Source organism: Homalodisca vitripennis, chromosome 3 (assembly GCF_021130785.1).
Source record: "Homalodisca vitripennis isolate AUS2020 chromosome 3, UT_GWSS_2.1, whole genome shotgun sequence".
Taxonomy (NCBI): domain Eukaryota; kingdom Metazoa; phylum Arthropoda; class Insecta; order Hemiptera; family Cicadellidae; genus Homalodisca; species Homalodisca vitripennis.
The window spans coordinates 171,587,104-171,613,374 of record NC_060209.1 but is presented as its reverse complement, the minus strand read 5'-3'; the positions used below and the strand labels follow the sequence as shown (position 1 = coordinate 171,613,374).

Sequence of the window (26,271 nt, the reverse complement as noted above, 5' to 3'; positions counted from 1 at the left end):
CATCTATATATTGATTTAAATTTCCAGATGCTAGGATGAAAATGTACTTACATCTCAGTAAATAAATCATACCTAAAATACCACCATAATTGTCATCAGTATTTCTATTCTCCCCCTTTATAGATAATTTGTTAGAATAGTCCAGTAAAAGAAGGTTTAATAGAAAAAAATTTACCCAATACTGATCCATATTGGAATCACTCACCATTTTATTTACTGACGGAATAAACATAAAGTACCACAAATTATTTTCCTAAAATAGAAGTTTCATACTTTAGCAGTAAATATAGTTTAAAGTTGTGAGGATTAAAACTATTTTTGAGAAATCTCAAATGTAAGTTCTCATTTTTTACTCTGTTCTAAAGTAATGTTTAGTCGGTATTTTGGTAAGGCAAAACATTAAACAAACAATAAAAATGTATTTTGTGGTTCATAGTGATTTTTTTTCTTGTATTACATATCTTGTTTTTCAAATTATATATCTATCCATGCTTAGATTTAAATTTTCAAAAACTCCTCAAGCCATATCTCAGAAAAGATGAAAAATAACCTGCAAGATATAGTTGGAGTTTAGGTCATAAGTCAGTGTGCAAGTTTCACTTTTATAAGTTATAAGCCATTTCCATATCTTTTGTTCATCTCAATTTTGACGTGTTAAGTGTGGCTTGCAAAACATCCAGATGGACCCATTAGAAGGATTTGAAAAAGTATAAAAAAGTGTTGTATGGTGTATTTGACATTCAAATATGGGCAGTTTCAAATATTAAATTGTTCTGAAATTGTTTAGTTAAAAGTACATTTGATGGTAATGTTTTGTGTTCATGTCTCAGTTTCTAATGTTTACGTTTTGTATTTATATGAGTCAGAAGTTGTTAGGTAAAAATTCAGTTGCAAGAGTTGAAATACACATTGGGATTTCCACTGGAGACACAGTATTTGCCAAGGCAGTAAAACATGTAATCTCGCTTGAGACGTTCGTTACTGTACTTTCCAGTGTAGTAGCTTTTATTAAGCTGGGTTTAACCTCTTGAGTTCTTTTGTTGCTCTGATCCTTTCGATTTTGACATGTCATGTTTCTTACTTCAGACCTTAGAAAAGTATGATTCAATTCATAATGTTTTATGTATATTCTTCCCATTTCCTGCTGGTTACCATATCTTTTCTGGTGAAATTATATGAGGACTCTTTATATTAAAATAAAAGAAACTAGTGATGAAACTAAATTTTGTCGGACAGGTGCTCTTCATGCACATTGCCAGTGTGGACAAGCTGCCTCTGACGACTACTGGCTCCCCCCTCCACATCCGTTGTAAGATGTTCCTCTCAGTCACCTTTGTTATACCTCGGGAACGTGATTGTCACGAGATCTACACTAAACTGCAGCAATTGTCACAGCCTGGTATGTTCCACTCCTATGGTCTTTTGTGATGTCTATGTACTGGTGTTTAGAAATAAGGCTTTTAATATTTTTGCCATTTTCAATTTGAAAACTTAATTAAACTGTCAACTTAAATCAGGCTGGAATTAACATATAGATGGACTAGTTACTTGCAGTATCGACAAACTTAAAATAAATTGTTTGGAAATTTATTTTTTATGTTTGATTTACATGGAATTTTAATTATTTATAAATACATATTTTCAAGTATTACTAACCAAAACATATATAAACTTATTATCATTACACAATAATTGGCTAAGAATTAGTGAAGCTTAGAAACTTGAAAGACTAGAAAAATTTCATTTCTGTCTGTCTGTCCGCACAATATCTTAAAACAGACCTATAAGGTTGAAATTTTGTACGAAACTTTGTTTCTATATAAGAATTACTTACTTTGATGATGGTGCATGTCACTATGTGGAATTTGACTGAGTGTTAGCAAATATTTTTACAGTAGTCTTTTGGGTAACCTGGATGGCAACTGAATAAATAAATTTCTAAACAAGCTGAGTACAATCATATAAGATCATAACATATTAACACATATGGCTTATTCGTACCGCAAAAAGAAGAAAACAAAATAGAAAGGAAAGTCACTGTCAAAAGTTCGTGACAAGATTTAATTTCAGTGCACTCTTGGGTTGTAGTACCCTTCCTAGAACACCAGAACTTATATTATTTAAAGACTGCTATGAAATACAATTTAATGAAGACAAATTTGAATATTTAATGTGGTAAGAGATCTCTAAGAAAGATTTCATCTGTAAACTTTTAATTTTGCTTTAAACTACATTTCTAAATTGGCAAGAAAGAGTTCTATGATGGTGCATGTCTAATCATGTAATTTGAACATCATTGAAGTCTATCACTTAGTAAAGTTTAAACAATTTCTCTTTTGTCTTCATAGGGATCTAAAAATTTCTTATCTGTATGATGTCTGTCCATCTGTCCGTAGGGCATCTTGAGAATGAAACGAGCTATGGACTTGAAATTTTTCATGTAATCTCTGCGAAATCTGTTACGCTTAATGGTGTGGTGTGGTCTATTTCGTACCTTTTTTAAAAGCATTTGTACTAGAACTTGAGTGAATTTAAACTACAACAGTGGTTCAATGTATCCAGCCCTCCCCTGTCACACCTCTCTTAGATGATTCCTTTACATAACAAGAATAGTGGGCAATGTAACTTGTGTACATAAGTCACTAGAAGAAGTTAAGTGAATTGTTTTAATGTATAATATTGAACTTTTAATAAAATATATTGTTTTAATACAAGTTAGGCAGTTAGTACCCATTTCCATCCTTAGACAGATTCAAGTCTGCTTTGATTTGCAGTTGAGCATAGTATTTTAAAAGTTTTAAAATCAGTTTAATATTTTATTATAATAGGTTTTAGTATATGTTTAATAGATCCATGCAGTTTTTAGAATTTTTGTGGTCTATTTTAATCGTAGGTGTTAGGAAGATAGACTATGTTTCATAAATTTCATACTGATAATGAAGTTAAGAAAATATTATTTATCCGAACCGAGACCTTTGTAAGTGGTGTTTATGGATTTTAGTCTGGATTTGTTTTTTTAAACAAGTTTTCCTTGATTAGTTACCATGATTTCCTAAGTTGTATTTAATTCTAGGTCAATAAATAGTAAATGCATTTAAAATTAAATTATGTATTATCCAATTCAAATTCTTAATGGTGGAAAATTGCAAATCTTTAAAATGTAAAATATTTTTGTAAACCCTATTTTTAAAGTATAATAAAATAGACTTTTTGATCATGTAATGGAGTAAATATATTTTCTCAAAGCCTGCTTGTTTAAATATATTTTATTCCTTACAATGTACATTAATAGAAAATTGTATATGAATCATTGTTTAACAGTTCAAATAGAAGACCTGTACTGTTTCTACTACACTTCGCCCGGAGATGACATCCCCAAAACCGCCGGCTGGAGCTACTTCGATCTTCAGTCTGAGTTCCAGCGAATGGGTGTTCCAAATGACCAATGGAACCTGATGCCTCTAAACAAATTCTACGATGTAAGCCTTGTGATCATTTCTGTCTAATGATGCAATGTTTTAAATTCCTACTGGTACAATTGACCTGCTGCGGTCACTGTTGCTTTTGTTGTGCAGCGTAATAAAAATGTGTGTTGTGGTGTAGGTGTTTTGACTTGTTCTTGCGTTACAAAAGATTGTTTTATAATTGATCACCAAAGAGCAGTTAGTTCCAGGTCGATTTGGTATGTGGTATGGGCACAGTGAAAAATGCACAAGTTTACTAAAACTATGAAAATTTCAGTAACTTACACAAATGTTTATATTATTTTTTTATAATAAATCAATATAGAGAATTTTGAATATAATAAGTACTACTACCTGATGCCAAGTTTAATTACTATTGTCAGTATACATGCACGGTTCTGAAATAAAGTTTATACTTAATGAACTAAATTTTTCTTTCTCAAAATGTTTCTAACATTATATTTTTAAGATTTGTTAAGGCTATAAAATTTGGAAATATCATGTTTAGTATATACATTTTGAATGTTATGTTCTGCTCTGCGATAAGAAAGCATTACAAATTAAAGTAAACTACATTTTATCATAGTTATTCTGTTGAAACTTCAGTTTTGATTTTATCATATAGTAAATTTGAATGGTTTCCTACTTCCTTATATAAATGCATGTGCACAATCTTGAATACATCACAATAAAACAATGACTATTTATTTTGATCAGCAAAAATACCATAAATATTTACTAACAACACTTTATGATTTTACTACAAAATCCTACGCCACGTAGAGAATTTAACAAATATTTTGTATTTACTTTATAATAAAAAAACATTTTTTATATGGCTTTGGATTGCCTTTTAATGCTTTATAGCATGAAAACATTAAAAACTTACATTGTCTACTTTTTAAAATAGTTAATCCAGTTCAAACTAAATGTACATTGCTTTCCTTAATTAAAAATTTTTTTTTTATTAGATTCAATATATTTTTGAATGCATAATTTATTAATGTTTAAAACAAGACAAAAAGTTTTCAGATATTTTCATAAATAATATTCTTATACATTTTCTCCCAAAACCTTGCATTTTTGGCTGAAAACCTCTGGCACTTCTCACATACTAACTTCAAAAATAATGTGACACTTCTCAGCATATACAATTTTTCATGCCTAGCACTAAAAGGGTTAAAGGTTGTTGTTGTTTGTATATAAAATGTATACGATTAGAAAATTAGCATTTAGGCGTAATTAAAAGAAAGAAAGGGAGTTGTGTGTGAAGTGGTCTTGTCCAAGATTTTTCTGGTTGGTTCAATTTCAACTGACCGACTACAAAAGAATAAAGCTTTTTTAATAGATATCACTGCCGGAGGCACAACTAAATTTTGTAATTTTAAACTATGAATATGTTGTAATGATCTGAATTACTTTATTGTGTTGAAAATGTTGATTGATTAACAATTTTATCTAATTTAGATGCTTGTTTGAACTTCTAAAACTTTCTTTGTTATAAAATGATCTTGTTTATAAGCAGCTAAAAAATAAATAATAATTTTAAACCCCATTTCATGGAAAATACTTTTTTAGTAACATAAATTGTACTTTTTTATCTTAATTCTTTTATAATTCCATGTGATCAACCAATCTTAGAACATTGTAATTGCCGTTGTCTGCTTGTGCGATCAAATTAAATGTAATAAAATCATACACAATTAAACAATTACCCCCTCCATGCCATGTCAGATTCTCTAACTAGTGATGTTGCAGATTTGTGATACGTATCCACGAGTCCTGTACGTTCCGTCGTCTGCGTCCTCTAACATTCTGGTCAGCTCCAGTCAGTTTCGCAGCAAAGGTCGACTGCCCGTCCTCACGTACCTCCACACCAACAAGGTAGGTATGGGATTATCCGTCCCCATGATGTTCCATGGGATAGTTCTCAAGCTATGTTTTCAATAATTGCTTCAAGTGTTTCCCTACTTTAATGCGAGTTTGGTTTTCCATTTGTAATGGCACAACTGAAGTGCTGATCGTTGCGTGCATAGTAGCTGTTTTCATTCACTGACAGTTTCTTCATATAATAGTGAGTGGGTTTGCATTTGTTCTGTGGGTAGAAAAAATTTATCATTACAACTTTTAATAATTTATTTTCATAATGCTAAATTACTTCTTTCCATGTAAGTTAAAAAGTGTCAAATCATCAAGATTATTGGAAAAAATATCTAAAATCTTAAATAAGAAACACGATTATTTCTATTACTCTTGTGTTCAAATTGTACCAGGATACCATATTAGGATTTAGTTCAGGAAATAAAAAATAATGATACATTAATCTAAAATGCATAATATTATTCACACTTTCACTGGCAGTATACTTGATGTGCACATTAAAATTTTATCTTTAACACATTAACTGTGGCAGACACCCCAGTGCACTCGTTGTCTTATGAAAATACTTATCGTCATTCAGTAGAGCAGCAATAAAGGGATTAAATTTCAGGTATCTTTGTTAACATATTTCAGCACTATGTTTTCTCACTTCTGTGAGTTGTTTTATTGCCTGCCATACTACTGCACATCTAGCACATCTACTCTAAATAGATTAGTTGTAAATTTGTCAGATAATAATTTGAACTGAATCATTATTGTGCTTTACAACCTTCATGATTACAAAAGATGGGAAATTGTGAGAATTATGTTTATTATATTTGTCAGCCCTGGGTTTACCATAATAAGTAGAGTATATACTTTCAGGCAGCTATATGTCGATGCAGTCAGCCTTTGTCAGGATTCAGTGCCCGCTGTCTTGAGGATGAACAAATGTTGGACTGTATCCGTCAGACCAACCCCAACGCCAAGTACATGTATGTTGTGGACACCAGACCAAAGGTTTGTAATGTAAATCACCTTGTTATTTTTTAAAAATAAATCACTCTGTAATATTTTAACATTACAAACTCTGCCTGTATTATAGTCAAGCTTTGATTGAAGTGCCTATTGCCAAAAAGTAGTTTCCTGTAATCATGCTAGGAAGACTGCTCTCCTTCCATACTCTGCCCTCGTCATTTCAAAACAATAGACATATCCTTGATTAATCATCCTTGTCAGATGAGGAACATCCACTGAAGAGACAGATTTGCATACGTAGAAATGAAGTTTCATCCAAACTTTAAGCCCATAGTTTCATCTGTTCTCAATATATCCCCTATAATAGGCTTTGCTAACACTCATCCAAATCCCATGAAGGGATATGCACTATAATTGAACTTGGTTTTGCTTATGGAGAAGTGAATGTTCATGCAAATTTCAAGTCTATACCTCAGTTAATTTTCCTAATTCAGTATCAACTGATAAAAAGCTACAACTAAGTAGCCATTCTCATTTGTGCAAAATTACTAACTCAACGGTTTTCTAGCAAGACCCAAAATAACATGTTTTGTAAACATATTAATGTTTTAACATTTTTACTGTTGCACTCTTATATCTTTTTAAAGTTTTTCTTCTTCTAAGAGGTGGCCAGGTGCCTATACTGGAGCCTCAAGGGCTTTTTGTGCATCTGGAGTTAACTGTGAAGACTAACAGCTTACAGTTTCAAGAGTCCCATGAATTACAGAAAACAACGCTCAAATTTTCCTGTGGAAGTTCATCGCCCATGTACAGAATGCCAAAGATGGCAGAACATTCTCTTACTATAGCAGGGCTGTCAAAAATCAGATGTTCAGCAGTTTCATCTTCCTCATTACAAAATCTACAGATCCTCCCTAAAAATGCACACTGCATGAAGATGTTTTCTCATATGCTCATGTCCCATGATTAGACCCACAACCTGAGCAGATCAATTGTTATTCTACGGGAAGGTGACTGTAGAACCAGTCTAATCATTCTTAAACTCAGACACTCCACTATCTTCACCTTCACTTGTATGAAGTCTTCCTTCCTTCTGACCAAGCCAGAAGGGATATTTTTAGTTACTTTTATTTTGTGTTTTATCTTGTGAAGTAAGGCCTTTAAAAAAACATAAATGTACTAAAAATTGGTTTTTGCTTACTTATTACTTGACTTATATGTAAATATTGTTAAGTTTTACTTTCAGTGAATAAATAACAATTTTTGTCATGATAACCAGATAAATGCCATGGCTAATAGAGCAGCCGGTAAAGGTTACGAGAGTGAGAACTTCTACGAGAACATCAAGTTCCACTTTCTCGGCATTGAAAACATCCACGTGATGAGGAACAGTCTAGCCAAGCTGATTGAGAGTAAGTTAGTTTTTTCCAAAATAGATTGTATATTAATGATTCTATACTATTATATAATAATCTAATAATAGTGTCTGTCTGTGTGTTTGTTATTCAATCACTTAATAACTTCTGGACCGATTGTACTGAAATTTTGCTTGGAAATTCTTAGTTGGTCTGGTTAACAAAAGATTCAAAAGATTCAAAATTTCTTTATTTACATAATCGTTAAGATTAGTAATGGCGTCAAATACAAAGTTACTAACTATTACAGTGTAGAACATTAATTAACATACAGTAGAGTCCCGCCGATCCGAACCCCGCCAATCCGAAAATCCGCCTAATCCGAACACGGCTAGGAGAAAATATAAAATTGCTAAAAAGGCAGGAAAATAAATTAAAACCAGTTATTATAGTAAAAACGTAAGTTTTATTTCTCAAAGCATTTACTTACTGACATATAGAAACTGAAATTACATTTGAAAACGTTAGATGATTCATACATTGTACGGAATTTATAATGTTAATAAATTAAACATAGTACTGTACTGTACTGTATTTATAATGTACAAACCCCTACGCAAGGCTTAGCAAATAATTTGTACTTTAACTTGGACACAATAAGGGATAAAAACGTAAAACAAAACACTGCAAAACCCAACACTTTCTTAAGACCTAAAGTCAGTGATCTTCTTTTGACGCAACACACTAAAACGACTGGACGATGCAATGTTTCGCCAACGCCGAATGAACATTACGTCATTGGGACTAGCAGCGGCATGTTGCTCGACGTAGCGTAGAGCGAGGTCCAAAGGCACTTGCAGCTGCGCTGTGTGGAACAATATCGGTAGTTTTGGGCGTCTCCCTCATCCTCACTGCTACATGAGTCATCAGCTGGGACTCCTTGCACCTGTGCCACGATGTCTTCGTCTGTGTACTCCTCGAAGCCTTTGTCATCTACAGCCGTCCACCATCAACACACTCCTTCTCTACATTTTCGCATCCCGGTATTTTTTTTTACAAGAGGAAGAAGTTCGCATTCATTTACCGGTGGAAACAACCTCTTCAACAAACTGCAGATCAGGCCAAAGATTTTTCCAAGATTTCTGCAGAGCTCCTACGCTTGTTGTTTCTCCCAAGCCTCTGCCACCCAGAAAATTACATCTTTGATCGTGATTTTCTTAAGCTTTTTGGAGAATTGTGAGGTCTTCATTTTCCTCAAGCAGGCTTCGGAGCAGCTTTTTCCGATAATTTTGCTTCAACGCTTGTAGAACTCCTTGGTCCATTGGTTTGTATGATCGAAGTAACGTTCGTGGTAGAAAAAATGGCTTTTATATCACCAATAACCAGCTCTAAGTCATCCGGATGGGACGGAGCGTTATCTATGAGTAACGCTCTATCAGGCAGTCCATTTTCTTCATTGTAGGCTCTCACGTTGGGCACAAATTGTTTCTCAAACCATTCTTGAAACAAAGCACGATCCATCCAAGCTTTCTTTTGGTTTTTATAGTAAACCGGCAGAGCGTTCATATTCATGTTTTTAAAACATCGAGGTTTTTTGATTTACCGATAACCATCAAAGGTATCTTATTGGTGGCGGAAGCGTTGCTGCATGCTAATACGGTTAGTCGTTGCTTATTCCATTTTAAATCCTGGAGCGGACTTTTCTTCTCTTGAAGCTAGGCTCTTTGTTGGCAACGCTTTGAAATTTAGCCCCGTTTCATCAGCGTTGTACACTTGCTGGGGTGAGTAGGAGGATTTAATTTCTTTTGAACTCCTGAAGATACTCTGCGGCTGCGTTGCTGTCTGCAGACATCTTTTCGCCAGTTACAGTCAGTTGCCTGATACCCGTGCCTTTTTTTCCACCGATCTAAAAAAACCGCAACTAGCCGAAAATGACGGATCGCCTCCCATAAGGATGTTTAGTAGAAGCGCCTTTTCTTTAATAAGAGGGCCGGTAATGGGAATGCCTTTTTGTCTCTCTTGAGAAAACCACAAGTAAAGTGCTTCATCGAGTTTGTCATACGATGACACAGTAAGTAGTTTAACGTTTTTTCTAGAGTGTTTTTCACTTGTAACAGAGCAAAATTGTTCGATTTTTGCCCGCTTCTTTTTCCAGTCACTGATCGTTCCGCTTTACCGACACCAAATTCAATTGAAAGTTGAGTAGCACTTTCACCATTGTCTAGTCTTTTGAGAACTTCGAGTTTTTCTTTTAACGTAACACGGAGTTGTGTTTACGTTTACTAGCCATAATGATATCGGATACACGCACAGAGCAGAGCAAAGAACAAACAAAACTGCAAACCAAAAACTACAGAATACACAGTAAGAGCACATGCTGCGCGTATGGAAGATTGCACTAAACTGTCGTCTCGCCACTCGTCACCGGGGTGGGTGGTGGAGGGATAGGGGGTGAGGTAGTGGCAGTCCAATAGTTTTGCGCGCCACACTGTTTCAAGGTCACCGACCAACTCGCCCCGCCCACCACAGACAGGTGGCTTCTACTAGATTCATTACGCACAAACAATGGCACTCAGTTTCGACCACGCGATGTTTACCGTACAAAGACAGGAAGCTGTAATATTATTATTACGTTTAATACGTACTTACTATTGTTTATTGCATTTGATTATTGTATGCATTTTAATTGTTTTAAAACCACGTAAATTGCACTTGAAAGTTGATAAATGGTACTATTTAACAAAAATCCGCCTAGTCCGAATTTCCCGTCAATCCGAACAAGGTTCGGTCCCAATTAGTTCGGATTGGCGGGACTCTACTGTATTATAAAACATGTAATGTTACATGATCAGTGATTATTACTTGACACAAATGTTAAAACTGTTAAACATTAAAAATAAAGCAGTGTTAAATGAATACAATCTGGCTGCATATGAAACTTCTACAGAGAAAAATGTACATATGAAATAGAATGAAAAAATCTAAAGTTAACATTGATGATACAAAATGAAACAAGTTGGAGTTAAAAATGGACATGTCAAAGATTGTGTTAAAATGCTCTATCAAAGTGGTAAAATAATTTCAAGTTAGTGCTAGTTGAAATGTTGTTTCCAGTTATAGAACTCTGCTAGGCTGTAGAAGGGTCGGTCCTGAAGCCAACTCTTCAGGCGGCGTGGAAACTTTTGTACTTCTGTCTTCTTAAGGTCTTCTGGTAGAGAGTTCCACATTTTGGCGCCAGTGTAGCTGGGTTTCTTCTCAGTCCTACTAAGATGATGCACAGGAAGGCAGTAGTTGGTTGCGTGCCTGGTGTTATGGTGGTGGATCTGTGCTCCATTTCTTGCCGCGTCTGGCGCCTTGATGTGTATATAAGTCACAACTTCTAGAATGTAGATGCTTATGACTGTGAGGATCTTCAGGCTCTTGAAAGTGTCTCTGCATGTTTCTCTTGGTTGAAGGTTCCCTAGAATTCTGATTGCTCTTTTTTGTTTTAGGAAGACACGTTGTAGGTTAGTGTTAGTTGTTCCTCCCCATACAGCTATTCCATAGCGTATGTGTGACTCAAAGAGTGCATAGTATGCAGTCTTGGTAGTTGTGGTGTCACTTATACTTCTCACTCTTCTCAGCACATACAGTCCTGTGCTAAGTTTCTTGCAGAGTAAGTTGATGTGTTGTGTCCACGATAAGTCTTCGTCAATTGTAACTCCAAGGTATTTGGTGGAGCTAACTTCATCAAGTTCTGGTATTCGTGTGACAACTTCTCTGTTTCTTCCTAGTACTAGTTGTTTTGTTTTCTTTTCATTGAGGACAAGGTCATTATTGTGGCAGTATTGGATTGCCATATTTATGGCTGTGAAGGAATCAATTTCTAGTTGTTCTGTGTTTTCTCTGCCAAGTAATAACACTGTATCATCTGCGTACATTAAACAGTTGCAATAGAGCTCAAGGAGTTTAGGAAAGTCGTTTGTAAAGAGTATGTACAGAACAGGGCCTAGAACCGATCCTTGAGGGACTCCTCTTGTGATCTTCTTCGGATGTGATCTTACTAATTCTAGTTTTCCATTGTTATAGTGTTTTATCTCCACCAGTTGTTTTCGGTCTGTTAAATAGCTTTTAAACCACTCTTTTGTTGTTCCCCGAATTCCTAGTGATGACAGCTTTTTAAGGAGATGTTTGTGGTCAAGACAATCAAAAGCTTTACTATAGTCAAGCAGAATAGCAGTAGTTGTATTTCCTTCTTCCTGTTGGTCAATGTGAATTCCACCAGACTAATCAAAGCAGTGGTTGTGGATTTTCCAGGCATAAAACCATGTTGGTATTTTGTCAGAAGTTGATTGTTTGTTAGGTGTTTTAAAAGACGAGATAGAACTATTTTTTCAAAAACTTTTGATATGGTTGGAATTAAGGATATCGGTCTATAATTAGATGGTTGTGCTGTACATCCTTGTTTGTGTTTTGGATATACTTTTGAAAGTTTCAAAGCTGATGGAAAGGTTCCAGTAGAGAATGATTTGTTAGCAATATGAACTAAAGGCTCTATAAGGTCGTCTTTACACAATTTTAATAGCCTAGAGGAGACTTCATCATAACCTGAGGAAGTTTTTGGTTTAAGTTCATTGATAATTTTGGAAATTTCCTCTGGATCAGTTGGGCTTAGGATTAAGTTGGGAATATTTCCCTGTGGGATTGGTTCTGTTAAGTGGTTAGTATTTGGGTTTTTACTTGCTATTGTTTGATCGGCTGCATTAATAAAGTAGGTGTTTAAGTGGTCTACCATTTCCAATGGTTCAGATAGTATGTTTCCATTTATGTTGAGATGTGTTAAGGCACTGTTGTCTGATTTTGCTTTTCTTTCTAGATTAATAAAATTCCATATTGATTTTGTTTTGTTTTCAGCCGTTGCAATTGTTGATATTGTGTTTTGTTTCCTCAAGAGACGTAGTTGGAGATCGTATTCCTTCTTTAATAATATGGCAGTTTGCCTATGTTCCTCCCTACCTGTAGTATTATAGATGTTTTGTGCTTTGAGGAAGTCCTTTTTCAACTGGTATGCTGTGGGGTCAGACAGAGCATAATTCTTTTTCCTTCTTCCTTGTCTTGATTTTATTTTTGGACATGCTTCGTTAAGGGCGGTAAGAAGGGTGCTACTAAATTTAGCGTAGGCTTCATCAGCTTCGTCGGTATTATAGACCTCTGTCCAGTTTTGCTGGTTTAAGAGTTCTTTTAGAGACATCAGATTTTCTTCACTCATATTTCTTCTTTCTGCTATAGTGTGGTTCATAGGGGAGGGTGAGGTATGATTTATAGTGCATATTTGCCCTGTGTGGTCTGAAATTCCTGTTTCAATTACTTCTACCTTTAGGTTGTCTTCTGGGATGTTGCTGCATACACAGTCAATTGACGTCCTTGATGTTGGAGTAATTCTGGTAGGTGGGAGGTCTAGCCTATATAAGTTGTAGCTGGTTAAGGTTTCAGTCAATAAAGTAGAGTCATGATTTCTGTTAAGAGAGTCAATATTTATGTCCCCCATTAAGATGACTTGATGTCTGTGTGTCTGTATGGTTTCCAAAGCATCAGATATTGCTTCAAGACCGGTCTCAAGATTACTTTTTGTCCTGTAAACCCCTATGATCATAAATAGACTTTTACCTATTTTAAGATTTATGGCAGTCATTTCGCATGTAAGTTCAATCGAGAAGTGCTGGATGTTAAGAGCTGTGCTATTGTTTTTTAGGTGATCTTTAATGAAGATTGCAACTCCTCCCTTTAGGTGATTTTCTCTGCTATATTCTGTTAGCAAGGAGTAACCAATTATTCTTGTGTTGAGCATTGTTTCTTTTTTTTGACCATGTTCAGTTAGAATTACTACGTCAGCCTTATGCGTGTATAGGAGAGCGTTTATCCTGTCAATTTTGTTTGCAATCCGGTCTGTGTTTTGATGGAGTATAGAGAGAGATTTTTTATTTAGGTTGTTTGTTCGATAGTGGGATTTATTACTAAAAAAGGCTGCAGTTGAAGTGTTGAGGAATTAGGTGATGTAGTTGGAGTGTTTGTCCTGCTGATAACTGGTTCAAGGTCATTATTTTTACCCATAACCTGGCAGTAGAAGTTAATATTTTGTGCAAAAAATTCTTCAGTACTTTGATTTATAGGTTTTATTTTTGCATGTAGGGGTGGTGTTTTACTGAGTTCAAATTTTGGGTTTTCTGATTGATCTGTGCTGGATTTGCCAGTTAGAGTGCAGTGTTTCTTGCTGGTTATCCGTGCACTTTTTGCGACCTGAAGGGAGACGCTGAAACAATTCCTCTTATCACTTCTTTTAGAAGGCTGTTTCCTTTTATTAAATGGCATCTTGTCTACGGATCCAGTCATACTATGACTCAGTTTGTGTGTCAAAGTTTGACTGTCTCTCTCAGTCAATTCATGGCTCAGTTTTTTGGTTGGAGTTTGTCTGTTTCTCCAGGTCATTTCGTAACCCAGTTTTTGTGTCAGAGTTTGGCTGTCTCTCTCGGTCAGTTCGTGGGTCAGTTTTTGTGTCGGAGTTTGACTGGTTCTCCCTGTCACACTGGGCGTCAGACTGTGTAAAAGTAGGGTTTTATCTGGAATGTCATTATTAGTAGCATAAAGTCTGGTACTATTAAGAGCTGTCTTAGAAGCCTTTAGGAAACTCTAGATGTTCATGGGCCGTTCTGGCTTGTTCAGAAAGTTTTTCTGCAAGTTCTTCACAGTTTTCTGACATGTTGTTTAACAAATTGGATTTTAATTCAAGTTCTTTTTTGAGGTTTGTCATGTTATTTGTAAGGTCGTATATTTGTTCCTTTAGTAAGATAAAGTTAGATTTTTCTTGTTTTACTTGCTCTTCAAGTTGGCTATTTTGAGTAATGAGATTCAAGTTCTGTGAGGATAGGTTATTTATTTGATCACAGAACTGTGTTTTTTCTATTTCAGTTTGCTCAATCAGTTCTTGTTTATGATTTTGTTCAGCGTATAGCTTATTTTTCAGAAAATCTATTTCTTCTTGTAATTTGATATTTTCAGCGGAGAGGTCGTGGGTTACTTCTTCTGCTGCTATTAGTTTGTCTTCCAGTTCTAGTTGATACTCAGATTTTCTCAGTTTTTCTTGATGAAGTTTTTCTTTAAGTATTTTATTTTCATATAACAGGGCATTTCCAACTTCTGCAGCAATAGATAGAGACGTTTCATGGTCCAGATTATTAGTTTCAGAGAGGTCTTGAATTTTGGTTTCAAGCTCTTCTATGTTAATATTAGGAGATTCTGAGCTATGTTTACACTTTTCACATATCCAAGATATGGTTTCTTCAGGGGTCAGGTTTTTTAGTTTTTTATCCGGCCAATTTAGACATCGTGAGTGATACCACAAATTGCAGAGTCCAGAGCAGCGGATAGCTTGGTATTTCACTCCAATGTTACAGATGCCACAGGGGTACTTAGACATCGTAGGGTTTGTGATATATGTCAAACAGCTGCAGTACACAGTAGATAAGCTGGCTGGTGTAGTAGTGCTGACACTGAGTAATCTAATGTAATTTAATGTTCTTAGTTAAAAATTAATAAATTAATAAATAATAAAAAATTAATAAAAAAAATTTTTTCTATTAAAAATAAAAGTAATTCTTTAATGAATAAATATGTTGGCTGCAAAAAGTTAAGAGTCTAGCTGGGAATTGACCTCGGATCCACTCACTCACTAAAGCCAGACTTTACCACTGAGCTAATCAGTTCTGAGATAAGAGTGGCCCACTAGCTGTAGTTCTGTTCCTGTCTGTCACTATTAAAACGTGTCTGTTTTAGACATGCAGTCACTGTTATTTCCAAGATGACAAATTATCAATTTCAATTTAAGTAATATATATATTAAACTTTAAAACACAGGTAAAACACATTTAACTGTTTTAGATTATTGCTGATTAAATAAAAATATTATTAGGATAATGAAAGTAATGTATTTCTCAAAGTATAGGTTTTATATTATATTCCTGTTGTAGTTTAGTTATTTGAAAATGAAACTGGAATTTTATGTCTTTTATGATAGTCTAAATGGTCTGTTTTAACTTACTGTTTACAAAATAAGGTTTCACTAAGTCTTTCAGTTAGTAACTTTCAGTTACTTTATTCATGTTAGGTTCAAAATAAAGACTCACCAGGATGTTTAAATTTTTGTTAACAAAACACTGAATTAAACAAAACCTATTTTTTATTTAACAACTAGTCACTTTTAACTTTTACTTAAATTACAGTTGATATGTTAAGAAATTGTATTTAATTTATATTACAACTCTAAAAACCAAGCAACCACACAGGATGTCAAACCAGCCTCCAAGCAGACGACAATCAGGCTTATTCCTATTTCAAAGATTCCTCCGTGCTTAAACTCTCTTAACACTCCATTATTACAATTTATTTATGGACTTAATGGAATTATGGCTCGATCAGCATATAGCAAGTGTGTTTTAATAACCTGTAAAGGATAATAAGTATAATAATTTATACTGATGATAGTATATGTATGTTGTTATTAATCTGTCAAAGTCAGTTACACTATAAAAATATCGTGTTGCGTGCAGAAGTTTTTCTTTGCCTGAGTTTGTTTTTATTGGGATTTTAATCAACTATAGTAAAATTCCATAATTTATTACATCATAAGTAACTGAAAAGCTAAGGATTTCGACCAAAGTCTCCTTTTAGACGTAAGATTTGTCCTCACTAGACTAAAATAGTTCAATTTTTACTGAAATCATTGGAGGTATTAAAATAAAATATTAAGAAATATTGTAGAGAAACTCGAGAAATGTCAGAGGTACTTATAAAAAACAGTTTCACTCTCAGTGTTCAGAGCCCCATCTCTAAATATAAATCTAAAATGGATCAATGGATTGGAATATTTTTCAGAGATTATCACTTATCTCGAGATTGTGATTGTTTGGAATGCCATTTAAAAAGATTATACTTATGGTGTCCCTGTTTTTTAAAATGAAATTGAGTGTAAAGGTGCTGGTAACTGTTAGTAGCTTATATTTCTCTGGCTGTTTAAAGTAAACAGATTGATGATTGATAGGCAGTAATTACAGCCCATTCAACTACTAGTTCCTTTAACTAGGAAAGCCCGAACAATTTAAAAAACTTGTAAAAGGGACCAGTAGTTGAACGACCTGACAGTAATACCTCCAGCCATCAGTGCAAGCACAGGCTATGGCAACAGTGCTTTCCGCAGTGATGATAACAAAAAGAAACATTGCTTGAGATACTACCCAAGAATAAAATATACAAATTCTATAGGATGTGATCATGAATACTTGAGAGAGAGCTACAAATATCACAAGATAATATACAAGGTAAGAGCGAGTACTAACAAGCCACACGGACAGGTTGGTACCCTGCATGCAGGTGAGTGACCTTGACCTTGAAGGCATGTTCCCTGCCAAACATAACTTCTCCGACATTGATAACTATCCTAAAGTAAAGAAAATAAACATTCTACAAGTTTACATTAAATTCGCTTAACCATAAACGCAGAAGCATGCTTTGAATGGATGGCTCCATCTAATCAGAAAGTACCAATTTTGATTAGTTCCAATGTTGATTATTGAGATTGTACTGTTGTAACTTTTAAAAAGGAACTCAAAACAGTTTTCAACAAATAAACTATAAAATTTTAACTTTGAACCTGTGCCATTTTGTTTGGGATGGAACTTTTCAGGTTATTGTTTTTTCCTATTAGAGACCTTAGATATGATAAAAGCCACCTGTGTTCTCATTTACAATTGTCTTCTGACTTCCTATGAGCTGTCCCCATAATGTGATAAACCACTGATTGTTGCTCCAGGTGTATTATTGATGAGTAAGGTTTTATTGCTTAGTCTGTAATGAGTCGAAAAATTTGCCATTCTGATACTTTTTGGACAACACACACTCAGTGATTATGTTTATAACAAATTGTGTTTATAACCAGTGATATGATGTTACTGACAGCGTGTGAGCTCAAGTCACCGACCACCAACAGCTTCATCAACGGGCTGGAGTCCAGTGGGTGGCTGAGACACATCAAGAGTATACTGGACACGTCTCTCTTCATCGCCAATGCGATAGACGCAGGAGTCAGTGTGGTGGTACACTGTTCTGATGGCTGGGATCGGACAGCCCAGGTGTGCGCAGTGGCATCCCTGCTGCTCGACAGTTACTACCGGACCGTGCAGGGTTTCCAGGTCTGTCAGTTGTCAAGTCCATTTGTGACAAATGGGAAGGGTAAAACTCATTGTGTAATATAAGACAGTTGTGCGGTGATGCCCAAATTCAATAGATAATAGTATTTAAACAAGTAATTTCTGACTAGGCTTGAAATCCAAACTTAGGTGTTCCAAGTTTCTCTGATATTTCCAAGATTTGTGTGTAATTTTGTGTTGAATGAAATTTATCTTCTGATTGATTTTTGAACACATTTTAAGTTCCATATTCTTTAAAAAATTTTAAGTTTGTTTTAATTGGTCTTTACAGGTCCCCCAGCTCAAATGTTAATGTATTTTTGGATAAATTAAGTTGTCTTATAGATTTAGTTATTAAAAAGTATCCATATATTATTTTAGCAGGGGACTTAAATATAAATGTTTTAAAAAATAGTAGCGAACATGTAAAACTTAAAAAATATCTTGAAAAGCTTTGATATGAATTATGCAGTAAATTTTCCCAACAAGAGTATTCCAAGGGTCTGTATCAGCAATAGATAATTTCTTAACTAGTTTAAAAAAATATCAAATATTAGTAACTGGAGTAATAACTATGCTATCTGACCATGATGGTCAAGTATTAGAAATAGTGAATACATGTAGAAATAATGTAAGAAATAATTGTTTAATAAATATCAAGAGGGATTTTTTCAGAAGAAAATATGGTAATGTTCAAAGAACTATTAGAGAGGGAAACGTGGCAGACGGTTTTTCTTTCACCTGTGCATGAAAAATTTGGTATATTTTACAGTACATTCATCAACTACTTTTAATATATCTTTTCCAAAGAAATGTTTTAAAACAAAAAAAGTTCTGAATAAATGGATAAACCAAGAGTTAAAGGAGGAAAAACAAAATATAATTCAACTAAATAAGAAAGCTCGAGTAACAAATGATTTGAAATCTATCTAAACTATGTAAGCACAAAAATAAAATCTACAAAACAAATTTACTGACAGCTAAAAAAGATTTCTTTGATCAAAAAATTAAAAAGTCAAAAAATAAAAATAAAACTACTTGGAATATAATAAATTCAGAAATTGGTGACAAGTTTAAAGAGCTTTAAACAACATCAAAATTAAAAATAATAACCGAGTAATTGTGAATCCACTGAAAATAAGTAAAATTTTCAATGAATTCTTTACAGGAATGATATCTGCCAATGTAAATACGGACAATGGCACCTGCATAAACAATAATCTATCGGTCATTAGTGGGCAAAATTTATTTGGTTCTAATTTTGAAAAAAATATTTTATTTAACACAAACAGATGAGATGGAAATCCAAAAGATAATAAACTCTTTTCAAAACAAATTTTCAAGTGGCCATGATGACATCCCAATGACATCATAAAAACTGTGAATAAACAACTGAGCAAAGTATTAGTACATTTAATAAATTCATCATTTATTTGTGGTATTTTTCCCTGATCAACTCAAAATTGCAAAAGTTATCCCAATCTACAAAAAAAATGACCCCTTGGATATTAAAAATTATCGACCAGTATCACTGTTGCCATCACTATCAAAAATTTATGAAAAAGTAGTTTATAGCAGACTTATGCAATTTTTTAGAGAATAATGATATTCTGGAGACTATTCAACATGGCTTCAGAAAAAACAAAAATCAACAATCACAGCAGTGGTAAGCTTTTATTGAATCAATTATAGAGGCAATAGACAGAGGAGAAAAAGTAATAGGAATTTTTATGGACCTGTCTAAAGCATTTGACAGTGTGAATCATTCACTGCTATTGCTGAAGCTGCAAGAGTTGGGTATAAAAAAACAATGCATTAAGTTGGTTTGAATCATATCTTTCTAATAGAAAACAATTTGTTCAAATTAACCACATTACTGAAAAAAATTATGTAGTTAAATTTCAATCCAACCTTGAATCAATAAATGTAGGGGTACCGCAAGGCTCCATTTTAGGACCTCTCCTTTTTTTGTGTTATTTAAATAACATAGCAAAATGTTTAAATTTTGAGCCTTATTCAGGACTTTGTCTCTATGCTGACGACTCTAACTTGAAAGTTTCAGGGAAGACAGTAGAAGAGATAAAGTTACTGACCTCAATCGAATTGGCCTGTATTGAACAATTTTTTCAAAACCACAATTTAACTCTAAATTCTGATAAAACCAAGCTTGTAAATTTTAAAAACCAAAACAATCCAATCAAATTTTAGATTTAAATATTGAAATTAAATGACAGTGTAATTGAAAGGGTTGATCAGATAAAAATTTCTAGGATTATTGGTTGATAGTAATTTGTCATGGGATGAACATACTAAATTGGTTTTAAACAAAATAAATTCAGGACTATTTGCAATTCGAAAGATGTTAAATTTGTGTAGTTTTTCGAAACTTTAAAATTGATTTATTATTCTCATATCCAGTCTCACATAGCCTATGGCATTTGTGTATATGGAACAACAAAAATGGAAAACCTCACGGAAATATTGAAAGTCCAAAAAAGAGACAGTCAGAGTCATGTTACATCTGAATTTTAATGATTCTGTCAAAGAAAAGTTCCAAAGAACTAAAAAATATTGACCGTTTATGGGCTATTTATTTATGAGTGCATAATGTTCCTAAGATACAACCCACTAAGGGATCAACATTATTTTATTCACTCGTACAATACAACGACACAAAAATGAGTCTAATTTTCCAAGTTACCGTCTGGAGTTCTACAAAAAAAAAAAAACAACATTTGCAGGAAATAAATTCTTGGAAAAGTTACCAGAAGAAATTAAAAAAAGAGGACAATTGTAATATATTTAAGAAAAAGTTAAAAGCATTTTTGACAGGTTTAGCTTTGTACTCTATAGAGGAATTTGAAAAGGGTATTTTTTTAATAATAACAATTGATTTTTAGATTTAGTTTTGGATGTAGTCTTTATTTTATATTATTGAAACTTGACACTATTCTAATGTAAGAAATGTACTATATGTTTTTGAATAAAGAATATTTGACTATTGACTATTGACTATTTAGTAAGATACTGTTTCCTTTGTAAATTGTATTCTTTAAAATCCATTAATTATTTTGTTACATACCTGAGGATCAGAGAATCATTCCCTTGACATTGTAGAAAATATTTACTGATTTAATAGCAACTAAGAAACTACAAATCTAAAAAATACTGCAAGAAATTCATTTCTTCATACTATTATATGGAATGATGGACTAAGATTGAAATTGCAACTATTTCAATGACATGGAATGTTTAACGAATGTCTACACCATTTTTCATTGCCCAGTGACTGTATTAGATAAACAGTAACTGATGTGGAATTACTTGACTGATGGCCTCAGCAAAGCTTTTACTTCTGTTTATCGGGGCAGTCACAAGCTTGGGTCTCATGATCCATGATTCAGTCCTGATAGTGAGTTATGCTATAAGCTATAAATTATTCTGTCCCTATGTATTTTTTGAATTATATTATTTTTTCATAAAATTGTTTGCTTAGGTATGTAGACAACTTGATTTAGTTTTGAAAAGGAACACCTTATTATTTTGTATAAAATATTATAAAAAAGAACTTATTGAATTAATATTTTGCTATTCTGCACCTACTAGATGAGAACTGAGATCTCTCTGGGACTGAACTCAAGGAGTATCTTCTAAGGGACTGTCGTCAGTGTTGAGATATTAAGCTTATTGTACTTCACTAAATTATTTCATTTTTCCAAAATATTCCAGGCATGATTTAAATTTCTGTTGAATTTAATTTTTCAATATCAGTAAGTTGTTGTTCCCTCTTAAACAAAATTAAACAGTATGTTAAATTAAATACAAACTGTAATTTATTATTGTAAAAAACCTTTCATTAATAGTTCAGAAGCAAGATGCAATTAGCATTGTATAAACACACGATTTAATTGTTTGTGTAATGGATAGAGCAATTTCTGCAAACGAAGAAATAAATACTATATCTTAAAAAAAATGTTTGTGTAATCAAACAGGCAGGAGAGAGGGCTTTTTAGTCCTACCTTATTTTGGCTCATGAATTAAATCATGTTTATTGTTACTGCAGGCATTGATAGAGAAGGAGTGGCTGGCGTTCGGCCACAAGTTCACAGATAGGTGTGGACACATTGCGGGAGACCCCAAGGAGATATCACCGGTGTTCACACAGTTCATCGACTGCACATGGCAGCTGTATACACAGTTCCCGGCTGCGTTCCAGTTCAATGAGAGGTTTTTGTTGGCGCTGCATGACCATGTTACCTCCTGCCAGTACGGCACTTTCATCGGCAACTGCGAGAAGGACCGCTTAGACTTGAGGTGAGGGTTGACTCAGTATGGTCAAAATGTATGAATTAGTCACACAATCCATTGGTATTTGTCAAATAAGATTCTGTATTAGTGTATAAGATCCATACAGTGGTTCAAATAGTATGCACATGAAGAGATCTTGCAAACAATAAGAGATACAGTAAAGATTAAATGGACAAAGTTTTGCGTTATAACAAGACCAACAAATCAACGTGATTATGTTAATTATTGGTTGAGTCATTCACTCGCTGCACTAAAAAAACTGGTGTTAGTCAAAATTTTCAAACTGTAACAGCTCTCTTATTAGTACCCATATTGGAACGTTTTTGACATGAAATCTGCATGATGTTTCTTATAGTTTTTAAATATTACTATGAAAAATCTCGTCAACTTTTTGAAATGCAACGACTCATTTTTTTACGTAATTGAAAGAAAGTAGATTTTTACCTTCTACGTAGTAAAAACCAGACTATTTGGTTTTCTATAAGAATATAATATTTGATAATAAGAAACAATTGATATCTTATTTCAAATAAATGTATATTTACAAAAATACTGAGTTGATCTTGTAAAAGACATCAATTAGAAGACCTGGTTCTGGTCTACCATGTATGGGATAGTTAGTAGATGGTGGTATTAAGGTAGTATTCATAGATCTAAGTCATTTTTATAACAGATTCCTGTATTGATGCCAGTAGAATCTGTAGACTAATATGTATCTGACCCTTGGCAAGAATACCCTCTCCAGGATGTCCTAGCTGAAGCAAATATGAACTCTAATTTGTGTTATTGTGATAGAAGCTGAATATGCTATTAAGTAATTTGTTGAAATCAACTTTCATTTTCAATGCCATGTGTTTTATATTAAAAAGTGTTATGTATAATGTTTGAAAACACTTTACAATTTTAAAAGTAACATTTAGAGAAGCCAGGTAATAATTTGTTTAAAAAGATGTAGAAAAAAGTTAAAATTAATCTAAAATAAATTAAATCGTGTTAAAATTTATTAAAAATTCCGTGCAACATATGTAAGAACTGGCTGCTACCAGCAATTGTTTTACGTTCTCTGGATTTTAAAATCAGTGCTACCAGTCGGATAATATTGAATCTACCTTATTTGACATCCTGTATAAGATTGACACATCTATAAGATTTCAAATAGATATAAATTGTGTCACTTATTACATAATAATATATTATCTATGGAAAGTCTTATCTAAAGTATGCATGGGCTTATCAACATTACCACTGACATGTATTTCATTACACAAAAGGTTAAGGATGTTTTTAAAGTTGTATTTTTGTAAGAGTAAACATTTGACTGTCAGTTCTATTACGATCAAGGTGTATTCAGTGAAGGAACTGCTTTCTTAACCTTAATATAAATCATTGCTTAGTTTATTAATTGATATAACTCACTCTGAATGTTTTTTCAGGTTGCATGAACGTACATATTCCCTCTGGGGTTTCATGGCTAACCACATGCATGAGTACCTGAACCCTCTTTACACTGCAGCTTCCCTGCCAGACATGATGCGGCCAAATCTGGCACCACAAAACATAAGGTGAAATTCATTGCAAATTATTATTCATTTATGGGGATTGTCGAAAAAGTAGATTTTCATGATTTTCCTCCTCATTTATTTAAAGCAACAGAAATGTCTGTCCTAAGAGGGTGCAGTATTTTAGTATGGGCTTGCTAGTGTCAATAGTAATCACTTGTTTTGTGCAACAAACCAAATACTCCACTTTGTGTCGCCACCACTTGTGAGATTCTCATTATTTCTTGACTGTAAAAACATTAACCCTTTGTGCTCAAAAGGTTAGCAGCACTGGCGACACCAAGGTTCCAGACAGCTCGCGTTAGTTTTGCTGTAGTTTGTCCTCACAACTCGTATGGCCAGTACAGATGGCCACGCTATTTTCATTGACAGCTCGGCGGCCATATTTGTTGTTTGCCTCCCCAGATCGGAATTATTTTTCTATTTCCTCTGTTGTTATTTGCATAGTAATTTAAAATTTTGAAAAAAAAGATATGAAAATTAATTAAAAATTTATTTTTAATGAATCTTTCTAATACAACGATAAACATATATTTGGCAAATTTAACCATTATACGTATATTTTTAACAAAGATATTTAAATAAAATGTTAAAAAGTAGGCCTTTATAGTTATGTTATACTCAGACATGAACCATTTCACATTTTACTCAGTCTTTAAAATTTTTTACGGAATAAAACTTTAAAAAATACACATGTGTAATCAAGAATAGTTAGAATACTTCTAGTACAATTTGTTAGGTTTTCTTTCCTTCTATCACTTCAGTGTATAGGCCCACTATGCGTTATTCATCTTATTTGCACAGCCAATGTTTAGACAAGAATTATAGGCTAATTTAAAATTTATTGCTTGACTTAAAATTGCTTTAAAACAAGGCTACTCTGTAGGTTTTAGCATTCACCATTAATTATAATACAAAGAGAATATTAGAAAATAACTGCAATGTTTAGTGGCCAGTGGTGCTGGCCTTATGAGTTATGGATGTATTATATCTTAGCTAGTACAGCTGGACGTACAAGCCGAGACAACATTACGGCAAAATTAATCTGTGCTTCCTACAAAATGGCGGTAGCCAATAGAGCTGGCCATACAAACTCCAAGGACTAATTATAAATACTGCATTTGAGTGCATAGGGTTGAAACAGTTAAAATGTGTTGTTGTGAGATATCTAGTCTTTGTGGTTTGAATGATTGGACAAGTAGGTTCATTGTTATGTTAGTGAGCTATGTTTATTGAAGGAAGGAAAACACTCATGATGATAATGTGGACACTCACTATTCAGGAAAATCAATGTAGATCAATGGATGATGATGGATGACATCCTTGTTTCACTGCCAGTAAACATTGAAATAAGCCATTCTTAGCTTCACAACGTAGCAGTTGAGAAGAGCTGTTGTTTGTGTGAGATGGAAGCCTATATGTTATTTTATGCCCATTATTTTTCAAGAGGCAAAGATAAAAGTGCTTGTGAGCAGGTTTTTTTTATGAAATTATAGCACTTTTTCAAACATTTATTAGAAACATATTATTTATTACCTTGAAATAGGCACATGCATGTTTGAATTAAACAAAAACTACAAAGGATAAACAGCGCTAACTGTTGAGTCCAATTATGTTTAACCCTTTGAGTGCAAGTGCTTTTGCCAGAGCTTTATGATAAATCACTTTCTCAAACACTCTTTTGGTGTCTGTATGGTGGTTCCACCAAACAATTCATAACTATTTTAAACTAAACGTATAAACGTAATGAAATGATTTTTATTTTATTATGTAGAATGAAAAGTAGGCTATAACATATGATTTTTATTTCAATAATGAAACCTTTTACAATTTTTAAATAACAAAAATGCAGTTTTATGATCTTAAATTATTTTTGTGCATCTTTTTGTTATTCATAACGTAAATAGGAACAAACATACCAAGTTAAAAAAGTAAGTATCTGTATAGTTGAGTTTGATTTTTTGTGTGCATTTGTGCAGTGTTCCACAAAATAATTCACAACTTAAAAAAAATAATAAACGTAATGGGATGATTTTTGTTTTAGTATTAAGGGGCAAAACTATATAAGCTATATATAGACTATAACTTATAATATTTATTTAAATGATAAAATCTGTTGAAATTAAAACAAAATACTATGTTGTAAATTTTGTAACATTTTGACGAAAAAAAATTTAATTTAATGATCTTAACACAGTTGTATGCACATTTTGTGCTGTTTCCTATATAAATAGGAACAAGTATAATTTAAAAAGTTTAAAAAAAGTAAGTGTGTGTATTTTTGAGTTTTGATTTTCCTGATATATTAGTGCAAAATGTTGAAAATCTGCTGCACTCATATATAATTTGTCTCTAATATTTGGCTAGTAGCTTTTACCAGCTGTAACATATCAAATATATTCTTATTTGATTTATTATGTATAAAATGAGACTAATTACAATGCCATATGTCAACATTGTACCAGAATATAAGTATTCGAAAAGTCGGATCTAGTTGGCCCTCGGCCAGTTACTCTCAGATCAAAAAGTT

At 33.3% G+C, this 26,271-nt stretch overlaps 1 protein-coding gene across 2 annotated transcripts in view; it reads left to right on the top strand.

Moving 5' to 3' along the window:
* The window catches only part of LOC124357775 (myotubularin-related protein 6), an 80,219-nt gene that overhangs the window by 39,324 nt on the left and 14,624 nt on the right, over window positions 1–26,271 (top strand). For both annotated transcript variants that reach the window (XM_046809820.1, XM_046809819.1), the window contains exons 3-10: window positions 1,237–1,399; window positions 3,322–3,479; window positions 5,223–5,348; window positions 6,210–6,344; window positions 7,582–7,714; window positions 17,645–17,877; window positions 21,938–22,188; window positions 23,616–23,744. In XM_046809820.1, coding sequence (XP_046665776.1) covers window positions 1,237–1,399; window positions 3,322–3,479; window positions 5,223–5,348; window positions 6,210–6,344; window positions 7,582–7,714; window positions 17,645–17,877; window positions 21,938–22,188; window positions 23,616–23,744 — 1,328 coding nt within the window. The remainder of the gene's footprint in view (window positions 1–1,236; window positions 1,400–3,321; window positions 3,480–5,222; window positions 5,349–6,209; window positions 6,345–7,581; window positions 7,715–17,644; window positions 17,878–21,937; window positions 22,189–23,615; window positions 23,745–26,271) is intronic.